This window comes from Stylophora pistillata, chromosome 1 (genome assembly GCF_964205215.1).
Source record: "Stylophora pistillata chromosome 1, jaStyPist1.2, whole genome shotgun sequence".
NCBI classification, from domain to species: domain Eukaryota; kingdom Metazoa; phylum Cnidaria; class Anthozoa; order Scleractinia; family Pocilloporidae; genus Stylophora; species Stylophora pistillata.
Genome location: NC_142519.1, coordinates 31,060,828 through 31,086,535, shown reverse-complemented (window position 1 = coordinate 31,086,535; position 25,708 = coordinate 31,060,828). Strand labels below are relative to the sequence as shown.

The 25,708-nt window shown below is 39.6% G+C and overlaps 1 protein-coding gene across 3 annotated transcripts; it reads left to right on the top strand.

The window, feature by feature from the left end:
• Window positions 1-5,606: 5,606 nt before the first annotated feature.
• On the top strand, window positions 5,607-24,793 carry LOC111343135 (fibroblast growth factor receptor 4). Of its 3 annotated transcripts, none has more exons than XM_088749723.1 (16): window positions 5,607-6,005; window positions 6,416-6,579; window positions 10,343-10,615; window positions 10,798-10,830; window positions 11,857-12,153; window positions 13,634-14,011; window positions 15,041-15,396; window positions 15,724-15,877; window positions 16,649-16,759; window positions 17,833-18,020; window positions 18,873-18,995; window positions 20,175-20,245; window positions 20,544-20,584; window positions 21,895-21,991; window positions 22,224-22,329; window positions 23,010-24,793. In XM_088749723.1, the coding sequence occupies exons 2-16, from the start codon at window positions 6,495-6,497 to the stop codon at window positions 23,550-23,552; spliced, it is 2,856 nt and encodes a 951-aa protein (XP_088605849.1). In that variant the 5' UTR covers window positions 5,607-6,005; window positions 6,416-6,494; the 3' UTR covers window positions 23,553-24,793. The 3 variants fall into 3 exon arrangements, with proteins under 3 accessions (XP_088605849.1, XP_088605844.1, XP_088605856.1); XM_088749718.1 differs by having other exon boundaries at window positions 15,029-15,396; XM_088749730.1 differs by lacking the exon at window positions 10,798-10,830 and having other exon boundaries at window positions 5,609-6,005; window positions 11,848-12,153; window positions 15,029-15,396.
• Window positions 24,794-25,708: the final 915 nt, after the last annotated feature.

Sequence of the window (25,708 nt, the reverse complement as noted above, 5' to 3'; positions counted from 1 at the left end):
AGGATCGTACATCATATGTATCTAATACCGCAGTTCAAAATATGTGAGCTTCATATATTTCATTGTATCTCATTTATCACTTTCACGGGTTTATTACGAATCAACTTAACGGCCGGCTCCCAGTTGGCTTGTTAGCTCAATTGGTAGAGCGCTGCACTAGTATCGCAGAGGTCAGTGGTTCGAATCCCGTACAGGCCTGATTTTTTTCAGGTCTGATTTGCGCTATTATTTAAATAGCGCTATCTACTGCGAGGATCGTACATCATATGTATCTAATACCGCAGTTCAAAATATATGAGCTTCATATATTTCATTTTATCTCAATATAGATTTAGATCGAATTAAAACACCAGTGTAATTATATGCTATAAGCTGCTATACGATTTGCGACTTATTCTTTTTTCTTTTCTTTCGGAGAAACTACTGCTTAAACAAGTGTAGGAGTGTTCTTGATGCACATTAAGTAAAATCAAAGTTAGTTTGAATTTTATGCGTGAATTTCCCAAGAAGTCGTATAGGTTCCGTACTTTTTTCAAAATAAAAAAAGATCTTCAAACGTTAAACACTAGCAAGAGAATTCAACCTGTTCATAATCTTTTGACAATTTTTTTTTTGTCTTCGACAAAAGCAAAAAACATTGCTCTGTTGTTAATCGGAACCCGTGGTTTTTCGGATGGAATTCTAGCCAGTGGGAGTGGTATCTTTCAATTCCTTTTTGGAAACCGGATTCTGAAGAAAAACAGGGAACGTCCGTTTTGCATGCAGCCTTAGGGAAGCGCAATCCCTTAACATCATAAACGTTAAGTGTGGGATTTATTTGAAGAACTTCCTGTAACACAATTTATTTCAAATTTCCGAATACAGAATTTTATCATGTGAGGCCATAAGGACTTCATTATTCCAGCTGAGATATAGCTTAATTGGTGTTTTAAGTTAGGGTTCTTTTATCTGCAAATAGTGACCAGCATCGCGTATTTGTCTCAAATCGTAATGAGATAAATAATCTAAGTCCCTTTAGGTCCAGATTCCTACATGCCACTGTTGAATCAGTCTTCCTGTGCTCTGAGGAACCATTGTTAGCGGTATCGAATGGTCTTTGCAAGCATTTGCGAGTATTTACGAGCTTGCGAGCAGTGCGTTTCAGTTTTGCGAGCACGAGCAGTTGTCAAATTTTTCTTGCGAGTAGCGAGAACTTTAGAAAATACAGATGGCGAGCAGCGAGCACTTCGAGTACTTCGTAAATTTTCCGCTAGCCGGAGTCTCTCTTCTATTAATAAGATACGTTGTTTTGCGCCAAGTAACAGCTAACTACAAAACAGAACTATAGGTGCAAAGCTAAGGCGGTTCAACCAGTCCCAGCATCTTACAGCCAACTGTGCCCTGCTTGATGCCAAATTACGTCGTGTAGCTTCACGTGGGTCAGTCAAGAGGGACGCTCAAGAACTTCAAGAGCTCTCAAGAAGATGTAAGTTTCCATCTCTTTCTAACCCGACGCTAAAATGGAAGGTTTGTTTTTTTTTTTTTTTCGGTCGTATGGTTCTTATAAAATGTAAATAACGTGGAATTCGGTCTAACAAGCATTCCGGGCTTCAGTTTCGATGATTGACTGAAAAAGATTCAACGCAATGGAGCTTTATTTATTTGGAGGCGTCTAGAATCTAACCAGTGAAAGCCGTACAGATGTGACAAGCTCTAGTAGTAGCTCCGAAGGTCAAATAGTACTGGTAATAATATTAATAGAGGTACAGTTCCGCATTTCAAACATTAAAACTCTGATATAGTTAAGAGGAAGTTCGATATGACGGAAGGTGGCATAATTCCCTGTGGAGACAACATTACTTGCGAACCTTTGTTGATCCAGTGAATTCCCATTTATTTGAGTAAATTATCAGGGTTTGTTGATAGGATGGATTTTCCAGTGAGCAGTCAGAAATAAAATGGACCCTAAGTAGTAGTAATAACTATTATAATCTGATGCCAAACGGTGGCATATGAAACCCGATTAAACAAAACAACATTAATAACAACAGATACAATGAATATATGAAGTTCATATATTTTGAACTGCGGTATTAGATACGTATCATGCACGATCCTCGCAGTAGATAGCGCTACTGAGAGGATCGTGCATCATACGTATCTAATACCGCAGTTCAAAATATATGAACTTCATATATTCATTGTATCTGATTTATCACTTTCACGGGTTTATTACGAATCAACTTAACGGCCTGCTCCCAGTTGGCTTGTTAGCTCAATTGGTAGAGCGCTGCACTAGTATCGCAGAGGTCAGCGGTTCGAATCCCGTACAGGCCTGATTTTTTTCAGGTCTGATTTTTGCTATTGCATAAATAGCGCTATCTGCTGCGAGGAACGTGCATCATACGTATTAATAACAACCCTCGATCGTTTGGGTTTCACCGGCATAGGGAAATTCTCCGGTGAAATGTTGCTGAAATTGTTTTGATCAGAAACTAAAGGCCAAGCCAAACGAAAGACATATCTCTAAACTATGTCTCCATATCTCGCGGAAACACGAAAGAACTCTTCTCGAAAGGCACCCGCGAAGGTAGAAAGTAATCTAGAGAAATAATATTATTACCAGTACTATTTGACCTTCAGAGCTACTACTAGAGCTTGTCACATCTGTACGGCTTTCACTGGTTAGATTCTAGACGCCTCCAAATAAATAAAGCTCCATTGCGTTGAATCTTTTTCAGTCAATCATCGAAACTGAAGCCCGGAATGCTTGTTAGACCGAATAATACATACCGTGCCTCCAAAACAGTTACAGGCTGAACTGTTGAAGAAAGACTGAAGCCAGAGGTAGGGATGTTTCAACCTTTTTGTTTTAACCATACCATAACTGAATTATCGTTTATATATGTATAAAAAATAACTACAAAGCAGGATCCGACGAAATTTCGAGCAATCGAGCACATGTCAACGAGAATGCGAGCATGCGAGCAGTTGCAAAAATTTTGTTAGCACGAGCAAGCGAGCACCCGTGTAATTTTTGCGAGCAATTCGAGCAAAGGCCAAATTTTGCGAGCACTTTTAAATTGAATTGGACCATTCGATACCCCTATTGTTCCCGCGCGCCAGTGGGAGACCAGTCTCCCGCGCTTCACCCGGCTGTGGATTGTGGGACAAATGTCCTTACTAAGGAGATAGGGGCCCGTTTCTCGAAAGTCTTGGTAACTTAACGCACCCGAAACCATGTTTCAAAGTCAAAATTTAAAGGAAAGGATAGCAGGTTCTGGCACCCAAACCGATCCTTTTTGTTTCTTTAGCTGATAGGTTTATTGTATCATTTTCAACACTTTTGAAATCCCCATCTTGAGTCAAAACAGAACAGCTTTACTGGCCCGTTAAGTTACCGGGAATTTCGAGAAACGGGCCCCTGGTCTTCTGTACAGCATTGTTTGGTCTCGTAACGCAACGAAGAACGGCGGCAAGGGAAGTTTTTGCAGGAAACAGTGCTCACACCTTGAATTGTTTGTTCTCTGACTTATTTCTTCGTTGTGTTTCAAGTTCATCCTCTGTTAAAATGTTATTTTTGATTGATTTCGGTGAGATAATGTACCTTGTCGGTTTAAAACAAGAGAAGTTATGATATGTATCGTTAATGAGAAAAAACCGGGAAAACGAAAATGGAGCAAGGACAAGGGCTTGATCGACAAGAAGGTTAGCAGAAGAATGAAAGGGAAGGAGGGAAACGTGGGTCGGAGGAGTTCTACTAGGCTGGGTTTTTCCTTCGCATCAGCTTCCCATCGAAGGTCGTTTTCCAAAGCTGCAGTGAAAAAGGTGATGTAACTTTTATTAGTGTGCAACTTTGCATTTATTTTTCTGGCTTCATTTCAAAGAGTAATTTGTTAATCTAAAAAGTTCTCTTTCAACCGGCGACTTTGAATATTCAAATTCGATATGTTACTTTTTTAGGTAAACAAAGCCTGTTTGAAATATTTTAAATTTCTAGTGCAAATCGTCATTAAGGTGGGCATAACTTCTGCAATCAATCACAGGAAACGCGAGTAGAATTTTCCTCAAAGGAAATTGGATTAAACCACAGGAAGTGGTCAGTGCCGTGTTAGTTCATTATCTTGAAGGAGATACAGCGTTCCTCTCGGGATACATAATTGCTATTTACGTACCCCGCCTGTTTTTGGCTCTGTTTGCTTAAAGTTTGGCGAATGTAACAAATAATCTAGATTGTGGATGGCGAAGAAAAAATGTGTATTGAAATAACGATCAATAAACTATCAGGGCATTCCAAATGAGACGATTTGGCAGCCAGGCTGTCATCAAAGTCGTGATCGATCCGTGCACTTCTTTAGGTGGGCCTTCGCTAATTAACAAGAACCAATGGAATTCGAGAGATTTTATTAACAATTCGCGTTTGCTAATCTGAAAAAGCTGGGTTTACACTACAGGTAATTTGCGCTTATAGTGCATTTAGTGTTAAGCCTATTTTTTATAATCAAGTTTTACGCACTTCGTCCATGTCCTCGTTCAAAAATAAAGGGGCTTATGAAGCATTTACTTATGAACTGTAGTCTTAATATTAATTTTTCTTAGCCACGTAGTCGTCGCGTCTCCTGTCACTATTCCAGTTGTATTCAAGATCATAACTGGATTAGCAACCGAAAACATTCGCCATGGATTAGACGGCGCTCTAGCAGGTCCTGCCGTAGGCCATCATAGGCCACAAATCGCAGTTCCATCAGCACGAGTCTTCGTCTCTCGAGCGGCAGAGCTTGGTTATATCCTAATCGTTTGGATTGCGTTACGAAGGGTAACGCAATCCAATCACAGCTGAGAATAATGCATTGAAAAGTGCTTTGTCAAAACTTATTTTTTTCATTGGCTATCAACGAAAAAAAGTTGAAATTCTCAATAGAAAACTCTACGGGGGCGATTTTTAAACTCCCACAGGTCAACAAAGATAAACTGTTGTTGGTTGCTACAGGAAATCTATGGCCTTGTCTCCGAGCATGAAGTAATAACTAAATAGGCATGAAGGTGTCATTGAACAGGAAGACGGTTCATATCATCAAACTAAATCGCAGGAAGCCTTAGATCCTTTTAAAGCGTTCAGTTATTGCATGGGGCTTGTTCCATAAAGTCTATAAAATCCATGGATGATGACCTAGAGTTGTTTTGCTAAATGCATTATCTCCAATACTTACCTCATTTGTCGCCAGTATTTTTTATTTCATAATTTCCCCTGGAACATACGAAGTAAAAAAAAAAAATGTACCGACCACAACAAATGCGGCAGATGAAATTTATTGATAAATTCTGTTGGGTACTCATACCTGGACAAATTTACATTCTGAAGTGATTCTTAGACAAAACAATTCGTTCTCCTTTCAAATTGAAAAACATAACAAAAATTGGAGTATCATGAAAGAAAAAAATTAATTTCCGCTGGACATTGAGATCTTTCTGAAGTGTTCAGTTGGTTTGAATATTTCAAATAAATAAAAGGTACAGTTCTCTGTTTATTCTACACTACGATGGTCTTTTTGTTCTATCGAGTACCAGCTGCTTATAGCTTCAATGTGAGCTTCAAAATAATTTAATGCTTTTAGGCGTTAATTTATGTTAGATTATTCTAAGAAATGGTTTGTTACTTGTCAATAAATGGGAAGTCTTGTGACCGATTTATAACACGTATAAGTTTAGTTTTTGGTCTTAATAAGCCTCTTTGATTTGCGAGCGGAAGTTTTGTGATAAATATATCAGTATTCAGGTCTCATGTTGACAAGTCATGAATTACTGTCAAACAAAATGTTAATATTCTCGTATGTTCACCCAAGCGTGTTAGTCTAATTTCCACGCGCTCGCTGTCAGGAGTTTCTGCTGAAACCTCATTTTTACAAAGTTTTTGTCGTGAAACCCTGTGCGGTTTGAACTCTAAGGCTTGCCAAAGCCCGATAGAAACACCATCTTCCTCGGGATGCAGAACCTCGTGAGTTAACGACTGAACAAGCGAATGGAAGGTAGACAATATTGAGTGCACGTTCGGGCGCCTGTTTAGAACGAAATGACTTGAACTTCTCGTTGAACCGTTTCATTCACCAACAAGTCCACTTCTACAACTTCATATTCGTGCAAGATAAGGAGGGAGAAATTAGTGAGAAAGTAGTGTTGTTGTTAGCTCATTTTCTGAACGTTTGTTCTCATTACTAAGTCAAACGTTGTCTCGTGTATCTTGAAGGTCAAACAATCGTCCGGACATACTCGACGGAGCAGAAGAATGAAAAATTTCTTAAATCATTTTTCCGCACGTAGCTTCGTTGTTAAGTCCTAACACCTTCGATCTCTCAAAGAAAAACACTGTGTTAGTGCTTGACCGCTGTAATGTTTTGACTTTCCTAACATCCTTAATTATTGTTCAATTCCACTGTAGGGTCCGACGTCAAGGCGAAGACACCCCCGCACGTCTTAGACTGACTTCTCGAATAGAAGGCATAATTTACCGCTGGAAAATGGCCTTAAAATTTCGTCAGGAGACCTTTTTCGCCGTCTTCATTTTTTCCGGACTTGCTGCGATCGAATCTCAACAATCTGGAGGTAGGTTTGTGTGGCAAACCTTATGTATATCTGTAGATTCTGTTTCTGGCCTTTTGTGCGTTTTATGAACGCATTTACATCATCATAAACTTCAGACACCGAGACGACTCACCCCGCTGAAGATTCTCAAAGAGATATTTGATCGATGAGTAACGCGCCAAAGCTGAATTTTAATCTTGTAAACAATGTAGCCATTTTGATTCGTGTTCGAATCTTACCAACGAAAAGTGAGACAATTTTATGCGAAAATATTTGGCTCGCATTTAAATCTTATCGGCCCCGTGTTGCGTCTCAAATTTTGTTATCGAACACCGGTAATTATGGCCAAGCCGCCAACGTTTTCTTGGCAGTAATAATATTTATTGAAAAAACTTCGACATATTTTTTAGCGTGATTCTGACAGCCGTACAACAGCGGGGTCCCCGGACAACTATCGAAAAAGCTTTCGATTATCCAATTTATTTATTTACACTGGTTATTGAAATGTCCCTAAACAAAAAATAGTTTAATTTAAAAGTTATAAAGAGCACCAAGTAGGAAATTAAAGTTGTTGTGCTTATAATTATCCAACACTTTTGTATCTTTGTCACATTATGTTTTTCATGTACATTCGATCTACAACGGGCAGGGTTCATTTGCAAAGTTTGTAGTACGTGAGATTTAATGGCTTTGCTCAATATTAGCTTTCAATACAAGCGGGTTGTTGTTCAAAAGTTTTGTCCATGATTTAGCGCAAGCGGAACGTTAGAACCCAGGTTAAACTGGAGGTACTGGGAGAACCCATTCAAGTTGCTTCTAAAGAGCACGTACACATTTTATTTTCACAACATGACCTCTAATTGAAACACAGAAAAGGATGCAAATAGCACACGAGCAGGAATTTGCAGAAATCGTAGTAAATTAATTTTTGCTTCAAGTTCAGGTAGATTCCTAATTTATCGCGATATTAGGAAACTTTATTGTTATTCCGTCGCCGTTTCGTTCTAATCGTTTTAGTAAATTCACACTAATGACGAAAACCAAAAATTAAGGTGTTCGATATTGACAATCGATTGGTCGACTGAAGAGCTCAGTCGGTCTTCCATTAAAGGTAAGTGTTATCCGGCTTTTTTTTTTATATATATATTTGAATTAAAAATTAGCTCTCATCTCTTACGACGTTTCAAAATTCTCCTAATATCGTTTATTGCAATCACGGTGAAAAGAGCATCGGATGCAGATGCCAGCAATCGAAATGATTCGAGAACTGTTTCAGGAAAATTTGCATATCTCTCTAGAGTCCTCTTGAAAATCATGCAAGGTCATGATTTGCCTCTAGCTACAGAGAAAGACCCCACTGCTTGCGGTCTCTTTTATCGCGGGTTGTTCCATTAAGAATCGTTGAATAGTTATTCACACTGAATGATTCAAAAGCGCAACCTGTAACAAATATTCACGGTTTATAGAGGTGTAAATCATTAAGAATAGGAACTGTGGTAATCAATAAAGTCTGATTAATGCCCTTTCAGAAAAGCTCTCTTAAATCGGCCATATCTAACATGAGGAAGAATGTAATTACAGCCTCTGTCACGTAATCTCCTTTTACTTTGCTGGGAAAAAGCTCGTGGAGACGGTGATTGCAGTTTTTGGTGATCTTCTCCTAAAGGGGTCGTAATCCTTTCTTGTCTTACATCTTCTTTCCTTTTACAAATTCAAGAATAACAAGTAAACGGGCTAATTACAAAATTGGTATCAGTCCGTGTAAGTGAAGTAACAGAACTGAAATTTTTATTGTAATCGTTTGAAGAAAACGTATCTATTTTTTTACTCTCAAATGGATATCCTTATTTCAAATGGTCGACTTACGACGTCAGGTGAACTCGCAGCATAATCATTGTCCTCTCAGGAACGTCATAATGCATCAGTAGCGGATCAGCGTGCACGCGCGTATACGTCCTCGTACGTTCCCCCTTTCCCCCCTAGACAAACGAATGTAGTCGATAAGGCCCATGCTTAGTCACAGGTGTTCAATCTACAAATAATCTCGTCAAACTCGGTCATGTGTCCTGCGTGTCATTAAATAATGTCATTTTAGAAATTGTTTGGGTCAACATTAATATACATAATGTTGTTAATTTTACGAAAAAAAAAAAAAAAGAACATACGAAGCGGGAAACATCGCTATCGGAGCAACGCGCGCGAAAAGTCGACGTGTGGGTTCACTTTTCGTCTCCCTCGGAATTGCGTGAAACAAAGGTACTTGTAAAACACGTTTTAAGTTTTATTTACCACTTAATGCCAGCCACTATTCAAGTAATTCTATGTAAGGTAACACCGCTTATTTCTTTTTTTTTTTTTTTTGCGTCAGATTGACGCCACGATAATTCCATTTTGCGTTAGAACATGATTTGTTGCGTCAATGACGCAAGAACTGGGCCTCGTTTGAACACAGGCAGTGACACTGTCCTCTGGTTAAGGTTACCGTGCACCTTCAGGGGTGTCTCGCGTGCAAGCGATGTAGCGCGTCCGGTTTAAACTGTAGATATCTAAACCCCTATATCAAATTAAAGCTTATAGGACTGGCTATCAGACTACAGCAAAGATTTTGAAAAAAAATTAATTGTCGAATTTTTCACGACTTCTAAATGCGAGCGCCCGAATCACCTTTTGAACGTTACCTGTCAAAGCGAATGTTCTTTTTCGCTTATTTAATGTGTTCCTCCGTTTCTGGGGCCAAAGCGCTAAAAAAAGTGTCTGCGATTTGCCATATTCAATTTCAGTGAAAAGTTACAGAACATTTTTGAAATAGGATTAAAAAAATGTGGAGTGATCGCACAAAAATCGCTCTTGAAAACAAAGTATTTAGAAATAAAAAATTCGGAGACACGTTTTTGTTGTTTATATGTAAAACTAGCTACTTTCAAAATTTGAGAGCAATCGAACAAATTCCCTTTGAGTTGTAGCTCTTAAAAGGTGATTTGGGCGCTCGCATTTAGAAGTCGTGAAAAATTCGACAATTAATTTTTTTTCAAAATTTTGGTATAGTCTGATAGCCAGACCTATAAGCTTTAATTTGATATGGGGTTTAGATATCTACAGTTTAAACCGGACACGCTACATCGCTTGCACGCGAGACACCGCTGAGGATGTACGGTAACCTTGAGGCCGATTATTTTTTCTGAGAATTTTTTCGCTGGTAATCACGAAAGGAATTATGGTCACGAATATTCTCATTTTCAAACAACAAACACAGTACGCGACACATTCTTTTTTTTTTTTGGGGGGGGGGCAGACTTCAGAATTACGTTTTTTGTCTTTTGTTGCACAGCGACTAGCATTATTGAAAATATAACTGGACGTTGTAGTGTGAATGTTTTAAGGCATGAGGCCATCGTTCTTTTTTGTCTAAATGCTCAAGATTAATAGCCGTGAAAAAACCCTCGAATTGGATGCTACAAAAAAAAAAACTATTTGAAGCCGGTAGCTGGCTGGGTGAAGGAAAATACATGGTTATCCTTCCGACTAAGAACTCGCGCGCGCACATCAAGAATCGAGAAACAAGTGACACGAACGGGCCGAGTTTTATCTGATCTATGAGCACAAACCTTGTAATCGTCGACTTATACCGCCACGCGCTCTGCTTCTTGTTAGTTACGATGGGGAACAACACCAAGATAACACCAGCTGCACAAACTCAATTCACGTCAAACATGAAGGTGCCCTTAATATTTTGGTGTTAAGAAGTCTATGGGGCCAACTGTCAGTGTTTTCTCTTTCTTTGTAGTTGCGCCTGATTTGAGGCAACCGCCGCCTCCAAGGGTCGTTAAACCAGTGGGACAAGATGAAGTGAAGCTGATGTGTACCGTCAGAGACCAAGTCAATTACACTTGGTACAAGAATGGTAGAAAGATTCATCAGCCTGATGACAGATATTTTGTGAAAACTCCGAGGTTTTTGCGAATAACGGACGTTGTTAAATCGGACAGCGGATTGTTTGTTTGCGTTACTTCCAACAAATATGGAACAACCAATTGCACAACAACGCTGATTATTGAAGGTAAGAGTTTTTTCTGGAGATAGAAAATTTAGTAACTTTTCCTTGTAAACAAAAGTTGCTGCTTTTCAATTGTAAATTACTTTTTTATCATACTAATTAGATATTGGTTTCTATCACTAAGTACACATCTATAAAATGGTCTTTTATTGAGTATTTAAAAAGTTGTTTTTCTATTTGCTCAGATCCAACGGTTTCACCAACAAATGTCTCAGGAGGTACATTTCATTGAAATATTATTGTACTTAATAGCCCATGATTATCTTGTATATGTGATGAACCCTATTTTTAGCTCGTCCTAGGCGTCCAGTCATTAAAACAAAGTGAAATAGTCAACAGAGCGATGTTAGCAGCGGAGTGAAAAAGCGAGGGAGGTCTGGGTCGGGTCACACTCCTTTGCTTCTCTCGCGCCGTTTTCTATTGCTCTCATGCTTATAGAACGCCTGCAACAAGCTACGCTGTTATGAAATTAGAGAAATTTAGCACCGCGTTTACGTGAGACGTGTTTTTTCCGCTGTTTTTTCACATTTGCCGGTTGCGCTTTGCCATTTCTACGTGAAAATAACCTGTTTCGCATTTGCCGTGTAAGTAAGATTTTCTTCACTTTTTTTCACACGGAGTAGAAGTCAATTGCCATAAAAAGGGCACCAAAACTATTCCGCGTAAATCACACAAGGGCGCCTCCAAATCCACAGTGACGTGAGGTCACGCGAAGCGAAAGCAGCAGGGTTCACGCCATTTTACGTGAAACGCGACAGGGAAGCTGACGTTTGCTGTTTCTCGTAAACGCGGCACTAAATCTCTCTATTCCTCCCTAATTTATCACACCATCCATCAGACACGCCTTGAGAAAATGAAGATGCAAATTTCATCCTCTTATTGACGAGGTTGTTTTAGGGCGAATCATACTCCACAAAACATAACGATTATCCCCATTATGCACCTTGCATACCGCTTACCGCATAACATGACCGGAGGAGGGTTGTGTCACGATAACATTTACCGGATCTCTCCAGAAGGCTCTGTAATCATTGTTCTTATGATCCTCCTTCATTGGTAGTCAATTTTCTAAACTCCTTCCTTTATAGTCCATTGACAACGACTAACCCCACCCCCCCATACGTTCCTTCTGAAAACGATGTAATCCCCCCAAAATCCTCCGAACCCCACCCCACTTCCTAAGGCGTTAGATAATAGTTGATCCTCCTTCGATTTTGTTTATTTTTCTTTGTCACTTTTGACAGCTGCAAAGCCCCGCTTTATCTATCCAGACGAGATGGCAAAGGCAAAATCCCAATATACGGAGGGAGATAAATTCCGCCTAACATGTGAAGCCGCAGGAACGCCAATTCCGACGGTAACGTGGTACAGGGGTAAAAAAATATATCGTGGTCATAGATCCGACGAGACGATAACACCAGGGCTTTACGACTTTAAAATATCTTTCAACGGAGTGGATCCCAAAGACGGAGGAAATTACACGTGCGTTGTGAAAAACTCACATGGTAGTTTGGCTCATTCATACGTGTTTGACGTAAAGGGTAAGTGACGGAACGGCGAGGATTTGTAGTGGGAATCCACTAATTTGGTTTTAAGTTTCCCTTCAATAACGTAAGAATTCCCTTGATTCGCTACAACCTCTGGTAATCTCTAATTTTCTGCGTGGTATCAGTGAAAAGAAGGTCAGTAGAGTTAAGGATAGTTAAGCAATGGAACGCATTTTGTCCGGGCTCTAGAACATGATAAAGCCACTTGGGATATTGAAAAACATGAGGAAAGCTTATCACTCACCTTCGGCTCGTGATTTATAAGCTTTCCTCGTGTTCTCCCAACATCCCGCATGGCTTTATCACGTTTTAGAGCGCGGAAAAGTGCGTTTTATCGCTTGTATGACATAACCAGTCGCATGCGGGCTCGATAACCTTATAAAGCATCCGCTTGGAAACTGAATTGACCAATAAGACGATGCGTACTATGTTCATTTATGCTATAATTTGAGGTAAAACTTTTACTGATCTAATGATGAACGCAATCTGTGATTTTGTTGACTTGCTTTACTTTGTTGTGTGATTGATTGATTTAGACCAATCCTGGCTTGGTGATCAGATGGTTGTTGCGTGCAGGGCCAGTTTTTCGAAAGTTCAAGTAACTTAACGGGCTCGAAAGCATATGGTAAAGTCAAACATAATGTAAAAACTAGAGAAGCAAGTTCTGGCTCCCTAACTAGTCCATTTTGTTTCTTTACCTAATAGTTTTATTACATGATTTTCAAGACTTTTGAAACCGTCATCTTTAATGAAAACAGAACAGCCTTACGAGCCCGTTAAGTTACAAGGACCTTCGAGAAATGTGGCTCAGCTATGGCTGGTTTTCTTTGAGTTTCCACAGGCTCCTGTGACTTTTCCTGTCTCCGGTCTGTGTGTAGTATTCTTTTTCGTTTCCGAGACATGCGCGAAATGTGCTCTGTCAAGAGTAAAATCACGGAGATTACTAATTAAAGAGGCTTAGACATGCTATGGGTTTGCGTAAAGAGCTCTTCCTGTTTGTCAAATTGGCTTTCTTCCCCACTGAGTGTATGCGCGTGGCGCATGTTGTTCTGGTCCCATGATTGAACAGATTACATGTTGGAAATGGGTTTCAACGGCCCGTTCTTTTGACATGTTTCTCGGATTCATGCTACGCATGCGCCAGTCGTGACTTAGCCCCTTTACCTGACATAACTTTGTGCTCAGGAATGCGGTTCAAAGTTTCATTGCAAATTCAACTTGCGGTATGTGCGATTGCCCCGAGACGTCCAAATCCATGGTGGTGCCCATTTCAGTGGTCGACAATTCAGTTGGTATGATATGATATGGTATGATAGAAATAGTTCTTCTTCGGTGGGGGACGCCTAACCTGTAAAACGATTTTCCCTGCAGTAGGCCAACCGCAATTGGTGTGAAAAATTGGATAACAACAAGGTCTCAACGGATTGTTTATTTTCGTCAATTTGACAAATTCTCTGTTTTGTCTTTTTGATAGAGAAAATTCGAAGTGAGCCTCAGATCTTATCTATTTGGGAACAGAAAGATCCTGAATATGCGGGAACCGATTTGCAGCTGCACTGCATCGTCCTTTCTAAGGATATTGACACGAAATTCAGTTGGTATTTTAGCAAAAGCTTTGTCCCAGATGAAGACAAGCCAGGCGCTTTACTCAACCAAACTTTGTTTGAAGCGCATCTGCTGACCTCGCCAAAGGATAGTTCGTGGCTAAAATGGAAGTCAGTTCTGAATTTGAAGAACATTTCTGTGGCTGATTCGGGTTCATATTCATGTAAGGCTGTAAACGTCGTTGGACCTGATCAACGTGGGACTTATCTTAATGTGACTACAAGGCCCATTACACCATCTCCTGCAGGTACGAAACGAGTGAGCAAAGCATGCTGGGACAAAGGAATTATAAGTTATATTAGAAACCTGTTCTAGACTCTCAGTCAACCCCTCTCCTTCCGAAGATCGCACTAGTAACTCTCCTTACTGTATGTCATACAATTCGTATGAGGTGAGTGTGGAGAATTTGGTATTAAATCAAGTAGTAATCCCCCAGTTGATAATTGTCCTTATTCTCATCACTTTTCTGCTAGGTATTGTAATGATATTGTTAGCAGAAATTCTGTCTTGGTCACTCATGGGAGGTAAAGAGTTAAAAGGATCAGGGAGCGGCACGGGAGAAATGGACCCAAACTACCAATATTCTATGGTTGATGTGGTGGCCTTATGATTCGTGCGCTGGTTTCCGGACTCGATACCTGGCCTGTTGTTCTTAGGCAAGACACTTAACTCTCACAGTGCCTCTCCCACCCAGGAGTATAGATGCATATAGCCCCACCCCCCCCCCCCACCCCTTTGGATGGGGTGGAATCTGGGATCAATTTTTGCTGGGTATTTTCTACTGGCCCCTCAAACCCCATACCCCATTTTAGTCTAGTCTGAGGTCATCCCGTAATCTCTTTTACTAGTACAGTAACAACTTTTTAACCACGAAACTTCCCATTTTTAAATCTCTACTTACCAGAATTTTTCTTACCCCCAAAATCCTGAAGATGTACGACCCCATTCTAGTAGCTCTGTTGAAAATATAACCCCTTATAATCAGTCGTGAAAATCGGACCCATTCAGCGGCACATCCCCATTAGCCTATTACTTGGAAGTACCCCTCTCCCTTGGAGTACAAGGAAATGTAATAGAAGCCCTGCGAATGTGTGTGTGTGGGGGGGGGGGAACTTTGCGATGACATCTCATGTAGAGGAGTGGCAATACTCGTGGTCGCTTTATGCTGTAGTTATTGGGATAAACTCCGGCTGGACTGACCGGTTGGCTCGAGCGTAGATTGCCCCCTTTTCACTGTTTTTCATTCTAAGCAAGACTTTTACAGTGTCATCTTCAGGTACACCGTCGGTCACAACTAAAGCAGATACAGAAAGCGCTGCTCCAGTAAGAGATGTAACACGTCCTCCCCCGATTTTAAGTACGTTGGAGATTGTTCTGTACAGCGTCGGCGCTGTTCTCCTCCCACTGTTATTGAGCATCTGTGCAGTATGGTATTGTGTGCGCTTGAGAAAGCGCAAGAAGCGTTTCAACGTAGATATTCCAGATGTAAAATACGACGCGGTTAGAGAAGGTGTTGCCATCGAATCACAACGCTTCGCTCCAAGAACGGCGTCTGTTTCTTCTACAGCGTCAGCGCTTTCGTTGATGCGTCAAAGGAGCGTTCGCGGTCGCTTGGAATCGAGGTTAACACAGGTAAGGGTTGTTCGGGCAGGAGGCTTCAACCAAAGACATTTGCCAGCGGTCTATTGCCGCCCATAAAACTTCTTGCCCTCTGTTTAGCCTCCGAGCAGGTTCTCATGTTTGGGTTTCACCAAGCGGCCCCTTTTCTCCCATCACACCATTAGCAGCTGCTCGTGGAAAGAGTTATTGACGGCTGAAATTCGTACTTATGCTTTTCCCTTTCACTCGGTGTGAGCCTGTTTTGTTTTGTTTTGAATGTGAATGTTCTCTTCCTTGTCCCTCGCCCCACATCTCGAGTTTTTTTTTTTTTTTTTTAATTTTTCGCTGCCTTGTGGTTAGGTGTCAGACATTGAAGTGCCCTACGAAGAAGCTTGGGAGATTGACAGATTCTCGTTGGTTCTCTCTGACATACTCGGTGAAGGAGCATTTGGACGAGTTATAAGAGCAGAGGCTGTTGGGCTGGGTTGTACTGTAGCTGTGAAAATGCTTAAAGGTAAGTGAGGGGACCTGTCTTGAGGCCTCACCCAGTCATGCTGGGTTTTTGTAGAATCGCCAAGAGATAAGGCAGTCGCTTGGCTCTAATGATGACTTCTACTCAGGTGTCGAATGATCATCAATCGCTACTACCCTTAGAAGTGAGCAATACACTCAGGTGGAGATAGATCATTTGTTAACTTCTCTAGTTTTGTCCAATTTTATCTATAGACGGTCACCATCCTGTCGGTGTATACTTCCCTACTAAAATGGACCGTTCTTATATTCTCCATATCGGACAAAGTGAACGCCTGAAACTTGATACTGAGGGTTATAAGTCTTATCTTGTTAAAAGGCTAAAAGTTAAATTTGATTTAGTATAGGTGATAAGCGAGCCGATTTTTGCCCGCCTTTCAGGTATTTTGGGGATACCTTTATAGGATAGTGTTGAAACACAGGATATGTATTTTTTTATATCATTTGAAATAACAACGTATTATTATTATTTCCTACCAGCGCTTAACAGTCCTTTTTCAGGACTACCTTTTACCCCCACACGACCACATCCTACTATCGAGGGTGCTTCACTGTGATCCCCCCTCCCTCCTTACCATGTAGGGCAATGCGCAGAACATTTCTACAGACCTTTCGTTATTCTTCTAAATGGATGAATTGCAAATTTAATTTTACTTCCCAGCCATAATGTTTTTGGTAATTGTAGAGCTCATACCGATGATTGTCGTGATGTAAGAATTAAAATAATTTCATTACGTGTTGTTATGATTTACAGAGGATGCAACGGATCAGGAGTTGATGGACTTGGTGTCAGAAATGAAAGTGATGAAGACAATAGGAAAACATAAGAATATCATCAACTTGTTGGGAGTGTGTACACAAGAAGGTAATGTTCTCCTCTGGCTAAGCCTTTTCATCCTCACATCAGTTTGTATACTCTCCATACTGTTCTTTATACATTTCCTAAGGTATTGATTGACAAGGAGAATTTGTCTTGCTATCAAGCGCTCCTTTAGTTGATGTCATCTCTTTTATTATTTGATTTGATTTTGTGATATCATCTCTTTTATTATTTATTGTAGCGCCGACTCTATGGAACTCTCTTCCGAACAACATAAGAGAGAGTGGCTCGCTATCAGATTTTAAAACCTGTATAAAGACATACCTTTTTAACAAATTTTACAATTAGACTATTGCTTAGGGAGTTAACTAGTTATTTAAGTAGTTAGCTAGGTCGCTAGATAGTTGGTTAGTAAATTAGTTCATTAGTTAATCAGCTGGTCAGTTAGCTAGTAATGCAGTAAATGTTAGCTAGTAAATTAGTTAATTTCATTATAAATTACAGTTTTTACCCTCATTACTACAGATTACCTTATTAGTTAGTTTCTTTTACTCATATTTCAGAGATTTTTTACGTTCTATAAATTGTATCGGTGTGATCTATAACACTACTGTACAGCGCTATTGAATAGTGATAGAAATAGCGCTATATAAATACCGTATTGCTATTATTATTATTATTATTATTATTATTATTATATTACTTATTCTTGCGACCTTGTGATTCAGGGGTGATACTGTAAGAGAAATTAGATGATAGTTTCTCTAAAGGGTCAAAGGTTTCAGAGGTTAAATTCATTTTTTTTTTCTTTTAATCATGTCGTGAAGTTACCATTCTACAAGTTTCATGTTTGGTAAACATAACCGACACGCTCTTGAAGACATGTCTTTCGCTATAAACATGAAAAACGACGTAAGACGCGTGCTTGAAACTTGACTTTTACACAACTCCAATTTCCAGTCAGAGTCGCATAATCAGACAGACATCTTTTACCATCTCTTCTTCCTTCCACTGGTTAATTACTTTGCTCGTCAGTCTGTTTGATATCAACCATATCGTCACGTAAGAGCAGGAGCATAGTTTTCGCTTAACCTGGCGTCATTTGCTTTGCTTCCCAGGTCCCTTATTTGTAGTGGTAGAATTCGCAGCTCATGGCAACCTCCGGCAGTTCCTTCAAGAAAGAAGACCTGGGTTGGAGTACCCTGATGACGCTGATTACCACTCTCCAGAGCAACTTACTCTTCAAGATCTAATGTCTTTTTTTTATCAAGTAGCAAAAGGAATGGAATTTCTGTCATCTAGAAAGGTACTGAATAATCTTTCTTGTTTGGTTACGTTTTCATTGAATTGAAATAAGGAGCCAATGTGTTTTCATATTTTCATGTTTTTTTTTTTGTTTTTTGTTTGTTTTTTTGTTTTGTTTTGTTTTGTTTTTTGTTTTGTTTTTGTTTGGTTTTTTCATGTTCGCATAACTTTCTCACGGGTTATGCAGTCGGTCCATTTAAAACAACCTGCTTCCCAGTGGCTCTCTTCTTCGCCTCCTCTCCATCCTAAGACTGACTGAAAACAAGGGAACTTGGTCGAATATATGGTGAATTGAAGTGAACTGAGCGTTGAATGTGAGGGGGTGGAGGAGAGTAGAATAGCCTCGCGGTTAGCTCAATGGATAGAGCGCTGGACTGTTGTACGAGAGGTCGAGGGTTCGAGCCCCGGCCGGACCAACACTCAGGGTCTTAAAATAATTGAGAAGAATTTGGTACCTTTCTATAACATCAAGAAATGGTTAGATATTCTAGTCTTCTCGGATAGGGACGAATAAATGGAGGTCCCGTCTCCTGCAGGGTTGGGGTAGGAGACGTTAATTTCCCACACACGAGATTACCGTGTGATGGATGTCCTCCCCTGGGGTGGGATGGGTGGGTGTTTTAGAGGGCCACGAGAGAGAATCCTTTAAAGTAATTGGTGTCACCCTCTTAAAATAAAGGTTATGAGAACCCACCAACATTCTCACCCCATTCTCATTAACATTGTTGCCCGATTCCCTCTCTTGTTTTGCACTCGCGTTTTTCACTGTCCGTGTTTCCTTGTTCACGATCTCGGCATTGTCATCTGAAAAATATTAACTCGTGACTTGTATTTGTTTCTTTGTCTCTACTAGTGCATTCATCGAGATTTGGCAGCACGAAATATATTGGTAGCCAAAGACTACGTCATGAAAATTGCTGATTTTGGTCTTGCGAGGAACGTGCGGGATGATGACTATTATCGGAAAACAACAGACGTAAGATTATTGGTAGCAGAGAAGGAATATTTGGGGCTGGTTATTTAAACTAGATTTGGCCGTTGTTTAACAAAACTCTGTTCTAAACTGTCTTCAGTTCAACCAAACCTTTAACCTAAACATTTATTCTTGTAAGCAGTGTCAAAAGGTCCGAAAGCTAAAAGTGGAAAGACATTTATGTAGTTAAATCAACCCTCTTATAAAGGATACCTGGGACCCATGGCTTGCTTAAAACTGCAGTTTGGGTTAGACCTCGTTTGAATAACCGGCTCAAAATGTCCAAATAATATCGCCGAAACAAGACTTAGCACTTATCAAGCTAAAAATGCGTCAGAAGAAAGTACGAGCTGCCTTGATACGACTATGTATCTTTTATGATGCAAATCACTCGAAAACGGAATGTTTCGAGTCGGAAGGAAATAATTGCATGCGCATTATGGAAAACGACTTGTTCGTGTTGGTGGCCCGTACAAACACTTGTAACATTGTCGCGACCAACAGATTCCTATTGAGTGTTGTTGTATGAGGTATGATTGCTTCATACATAATTGCCAGCATTTATTTTGTTTTATTGTCATCAAATATTGACATTGTGCTTCTGGCATTTGGAAGATTGCCCTAATAATGGTTGGCCCACCCCTCGTAATGTCTTTAGATTTGTCCATGGATAATTCAGCATGACAATGAGGTCCATAATCCATTGCAGTGAGGGCGTCTCATCAACGGCTGTTGAGACCATTCGAAAACCTCCCACGTCACGCAGCAACTGCTACATGAAGATTAAGATATCTACGCAGGTCGTCAACGCGTCAGTGGATGTTACAGACAACATTCCATTTTTTGGACTGTTCTCGCCTCGATGATCGTAATACACAATCTATGGCTGACCGCTGTTATTGGCACCGAGTTGTCTTATCGTGTTCTGAGTACTTTCTACAAAGGATACATTTGACAAAAGCGTTAACATGGTTTTACTGCAACACATTATCATATATCCTAGGTCCTCTTGTGATGTATCTCTCTGCTGTTGTTCTTAGATTTAGAATGACACAGATCTTCACCTAGCTCGGACCAAATGTTAATCCAGTCATTTGGAGATAGGTTCAATAACCATACAAATGGTACATTCCTAAGTTTGACACACGTTTACTAAATATTCTCTATGCTCGCCTTTCTTAGGGAAGACTTCCTGTCAAGTGGATGGCGCTTGAGGCATTAATCGACAGAGTTTACACCTCCAAAAGTGATGTGTAAGTTCAAGTAACTTTAATATTACTGTGACATTATATTTTTTTCTGTGATGCTGTCATTTTTTTTTTTTTTTTTTTTTTTAGCGTTGTCAATTTGACGTCTGCTACATTTGATATCCTACCTGACATGTCATTTCTTTCTCGGTGGTATTTCAACCGTACAACTTCTCTTATCTTTAATCGATGGATTTTAAACTGTGCCTTTTGTGATGTGCTGTACGTATCCCAAAAAAACTAGCTGGTTATTTATTATCCACAAAAGCCAAAAAATGTTCTAAAATTTCATTTCTTTCTTAAGTTGGTCGTTTGGAGTGCTAGTATGGGAAATTGTTACTTTTGGTAAGTGAATGGTACTTTTAAGTTATTTTGACTTTCTTTTTCTTCACGTAATGTTTACAAATTCTATCTCTGACACTGAGTTCTTACGACTTCAAAAATTACTTTCTTTAAAGTAATGTATGAAAAGACAACGAAACTTCGCATCTCGCGTAATATGTATTTTCATTGAAATTTTTTGCAAAATCTATTACCATTCATTGAGGATAAAGATAACGACAATGATAATGACTGACAATAAAGGTGACAATGACAATGAGGGTCAGTGACATGGAAATTGACGTTGACAATGATCGTGATAATAACACTGACAATGATGGTGACAATGACATTAACGATGATGGTGACAATGACATTGACAATGATGGTGATAATAACATTGACAATGATGGTGACAATAACATTGACAGTGATGGTAACAATGATGGTGACAATGACATTGACAATGATGGTGATAATAACACTGACAACGATGGTGACAATGACATTAACGATGATGGTGACAATGACATTGACAATGATGGTGATAATAACATTGACGATGATGGTGACAATAACATTGACAGTGATGGTAACAATAATGGTGACAATGACATTGACAGTGATGGTGATGATAACACTGACAATGATGGTGACAATGACATTAACGATGATGGTGACAATGACAATGACAATGATGGTGATAATAACATTGACAATGATGGTGACAATAACATTGACAGTGATGGTAACAATGAGAGTGACGATAACACTGACGGTGATGGTGACAATGATGGTGACGTTGACATGGACAATGATGGTGACAATAACATTGACCATGATGGTGGCAATAACATTGACAATAATGGTGACAAGAACATTGACAGTGATGATGACAATGATGGTGACTATGAAATTGACAATGATGGTGACTATGAAATTGACAATGATGGGACAATAACATGGCCAATCACAGTGACAGTGACATGGACATTAACATTGACAATGATGTTGACATTGACATCGACAATGACAGTGACAGTGTTGATGAGGATGATGATGATGAACGTGTATGGCTTAATTTAAAATTCGTTTTGATAAAGTAAAGATGCAACAGCCAAAGAAATAGAATGTAATTATTTATCAATCAATTCACAATTATGTTTTTAGGACCTTTTTATTGCCCTCTGATGGCTTCACTAACTTGGATTTCAGGACATTCATAACCTCTTTACACACCACAAGCCAATCAAGTAGCGCGTGAAACACCACCTATATACTTTTGGTGATCGTTCATTTTGTTTCAGGTATTCGTTCTTTTGAATTTATTTAAGGGGGCTCTCCGTATCCTGGTATTCCAGTGGAAAATCTTTATGGACTACTCAAGTCAGGGTACAGAATGAAACGTCCCATCAACTGCGACAGGGAACTGTAAGTTAGATTAAAACCTCCTTCTTCAAAAGCGTTGGTAATGTCTAAATTGATACCTGTAATTGCAACGTTGGTCGAAGTCGGAATGGCAAAATGGAAAATAGAATATCTTATAACTGTAACGAGAATTTACCCAAACTCACTCATAAAAAGATCTTTATTATCATTACTGTAAACTGATTCTTGTTGGAAAAGGCCAACTTGCTTTGTCGCTATCATTTCGTCTCCTTAGGTATCAGCTTATGTTAGACTGCTGGAATGAATTCGCTGATAAAAGACCAACGTTTCCGAAACTTGTTCACAAATTCGATCAGATGATATCGATGCTGTCAGACAAGGTAAATCTCATTAGTACCTGACGCAGAAATAGGACTCTGAAGAAAGGTCCCCCCTCCTCCCCCACCCACAACTGTACCCGTGCAATTACAATGTAGGGTTGAAGGTATTTTAATAATTGTCTCGTTTATTACAATGCCCTATTGTCTGCTTCAGAGAAAAAAGGCCAGTTTTACCATCTTGTGGGAGACAGGAACGCCAAAGAAAGCTTACGGGGTAAATTAAAGCATGCCATATAAATGATGGCCTTGCTTATGGTCAAGCTGATGAGCGTGTTACTTTGGTTAATGGCTTAAATCTTTCTCCAAGCATGGCGGGTCCATCCACCCGGCTAACTCCTTTGCCTGTTCATAACGTGGCCAAAGAATATAATCCATACTACTTTTTGAAATGATTAGTAGATTAGACATTTTTAGCAACGAATATCCACAAAAGTACTGGTGACGATTCGCTCCGATCCATGTATCACCCTACATGGGTTAAATTTTTTTAGTACAAAGTGCTTTTTCCGTGAAAGTAACACTGTGGCCGACATACTCGAAACTGGACAGCCCAATTCGGGATTCACCGTCTAGCCGTTGAAGTCCATTGGTCAATAAGACATATTCCTGACTTTGTCAGCTTAAGTATCAAACAAAATCCAAACGAATCTCGTCTTAAAAATTGCCTTACTCCCCCCTAGGAATATCTTGACCTTCAACCACCGCTGGTGAGTCCATTGACTCCCAAAACCCCTTCATCTTCCGAAGAAGACAACGTTTTCGGAAGTTCAGAGCACGTGTCTAAAAGTAGCAACAGTTTGAATTGTGATGACGGAGAAGGTTGCCAAGATGGCGTTCACGATCAAGAAAGCACCCCTGACAGTGACGGATACGCAGATATACGTGTTGACCGTGAATCCTTTTCAGCCAACGGTGGAAGCAAAACCTCTTTGGCGTCTAAATCTTCGTCTCTTTTTGCAAAGAGGAAACTCACTCAGCTTAATGGTAGCATCGTATCGCTTTCCTCTCAGCTGAGCAAACAATTTCATGGCACAGGGGAAAACGAGGATGATAACAAAGAGGAAAATATTGGGCTTTTGGATGAAGACTTGGATCAAGCAAGTGACGATGCCTTCGAGACTGGTGTGCAGTCTAGACAGGAAGATCCCTTTGTTTTAAATCACAACGGACAACAAGAAAAAAAGACCCCGCAAAGGAGGCCTTCTCAACAGACTGAGGTCTAAATAATACGATTTTATATAGTCTCAAGTAGTGTCCGCTTCCTTGTCCTCTATTTGTTATTGGGCTCATCCCTAAAATGTCTCGCCTTACTTGAATTCCTGTACATAACTACACAAAGAAAGAAAAAAGTCGCTTCCGGCCCATGAATGCGCCTGCGTTCATGTGGGCACAGTCCTGTTTTGATGTCTTCATGGCGTGATCACGGGCATTATGTAGTTCTTTATCAAGATGGCATCACACTGCGTTACCAGCAATTTTACAAGCGCCTGAGATATCAATGTGTTATCTAGAGTCATTTTCTAATTAGCGTTTAACGTTTAACCTCGGTTAGTTATGGAATGACTCAGTAAAAAGTCAAAGCAATTAGTGTGCAATTCTTTGCTTTCTAGTTCCTGATACAAACTATTCCATATCATTATTTCTTTCGCAAATTCCTGACCAGACTCAACGAAAGTATTTCTTGGGAGACAAATACTCGGTGTCCTAACTACTCGATGTGTGGGTAGTGGGATTATGGAGGAGTTAGTAGCTCACGCATGCGAATTTTTAGAAGCAAAGTTAGCAACATTCTAAGGATTATTGTTAAAAGCGGCAAAATGATTTTGGAGAACAATCCGTGAGAGTGTTGGTGTTTCCAATATGGCAACCTTTCACTTAACTGTCACAGAATCATTGTTTTAGGTTAAAGGTTAAACTCTGTTATTTATTTTTCCTACTGTAAGAAACAATTTAGATAATACGGGTAAAACTCTCTTTACAATATTTAGTAGGAAACCGCTTTTCATATTCAATGTGAGCAAAGTATACTTGGCTTGCTCGACGATACAAATTAAGCAAAAACAGGGAAATGTTCAAGAGTAAATTAAAGTGTTTTGTTCAAGAACAGGTCAATTTGCTGTAAATGAAAATTATAGAAAAAGGATATTCGCAACCAGTACTTCACTAAACGTAATTTGTGTCTTTGATTTTTTAAAAAGATATCTAACATTGTTTTGAAAATTTATAGGAATTTCAGTATAAAAAGTCTCATTTCTCTCACACACTGGACAATGTAAAAAAAATGGATGGTTTGTGAACAGACGAAAACTTCTCTAGATATGTTCTTGTTGCCCTGTACGGATACTTCTTCGGTGAAATTTTTATTTGGTAAGTAATGAAACAAGTTAAAGCGATCATCGCGGAATCGAAAAAATACAGATGTTAGATCATGTTGGAGAATAAAAGTTACTATTTTTTTTTTAAATAGTTCGTAGTTTTCCGGCTCAACTGCACTGTGAAAACCTGGAACTTTATCCTTAGTTAGTGAAGACTTGTGTTGAGCAGCGTTTGATGTAGAGCATTAAGAGAATGAAACCTTCCCGGACTTTTTTGTCTTACCAAGAACTCTAACCAGAGAGACGCTGCTAAAGAAGAGATTGTATATGGCACAAGATGGATAGTACGAGAAGGTACTACCGCGCATGTTCCTCTATGTCGGTCAATTTAACAAATTGACTACAATTTTCCACCGCCGATAACCTTATTTATCGTAGAAATGACGTCAACGATGTTCGAAACTTTATGCCGAGTGGTTTCACAGTTTACCGGAAAAGGGCAGATTTGAAATACTTTGTGCTTATCATTATTCTAAATAATTTAATTAAACGTTTAATTTCTCCTTACAATATCACCCCTGAATCACACTTTAAGATCACGAGAATAAAAGAAATGACCCCCAATCACAGAAGCTCTTGCCTGTTAAACAACTTCTCTCCACCACCTTCAGAGACTAGTATGGAGAAAATGTACACCGATGTTAGAATGTAAAGGGTCAATGAGAGAGTGTCAGAGCGTAGAATCTGATGATCTGAAGTTCGACTCCTCTTGGGATTTCTTTTTTGTCCTAAGTTCGTGACAAGTCGAAGAAACATTTCTATATCCCTGTCTTCTGTATTTTCTTCGTAAATACAAATAGGCGTTTTTCACACGAGGTTAAAACGCTCATTTGGTGCGAAGACGGCTGAGAATAATGCCGACTGGTTACTGTTGTCTTTTGCAATTTGACTTTTCTTTCTCGTAGTTTTAAACAGACGATACTTTTCTTGACTGTTACTCAGAGTTCGCACATTGTTATATATGTGTTGGCCAAACTCCGCATAGGTAGTAAAGTCTTCTATTG

Coding starts and splice junctions, on each gene's coding strand:
- LOC111343135 (XM_088749718.1), top strand. CDS start 6,495: ATGGCCTTAAAATTTCGTCAGGAGACCTTTTTCGCCGTCTTCATTTTT. Junction 20,585..21,894: donor ATGGGAAATTGTTACTTTTG/GTAAGTGAATGG, acceptor AATTTATTTAAG/GGGGCTCTCCGTATCCTGGT. Junction 22,330..23,009: donor TATCGATGCTGTCAGACAAG/GTAAATCTCATT, acceptor ACTCCCCCCTAG/GAATATCTTGACCTTCAACC.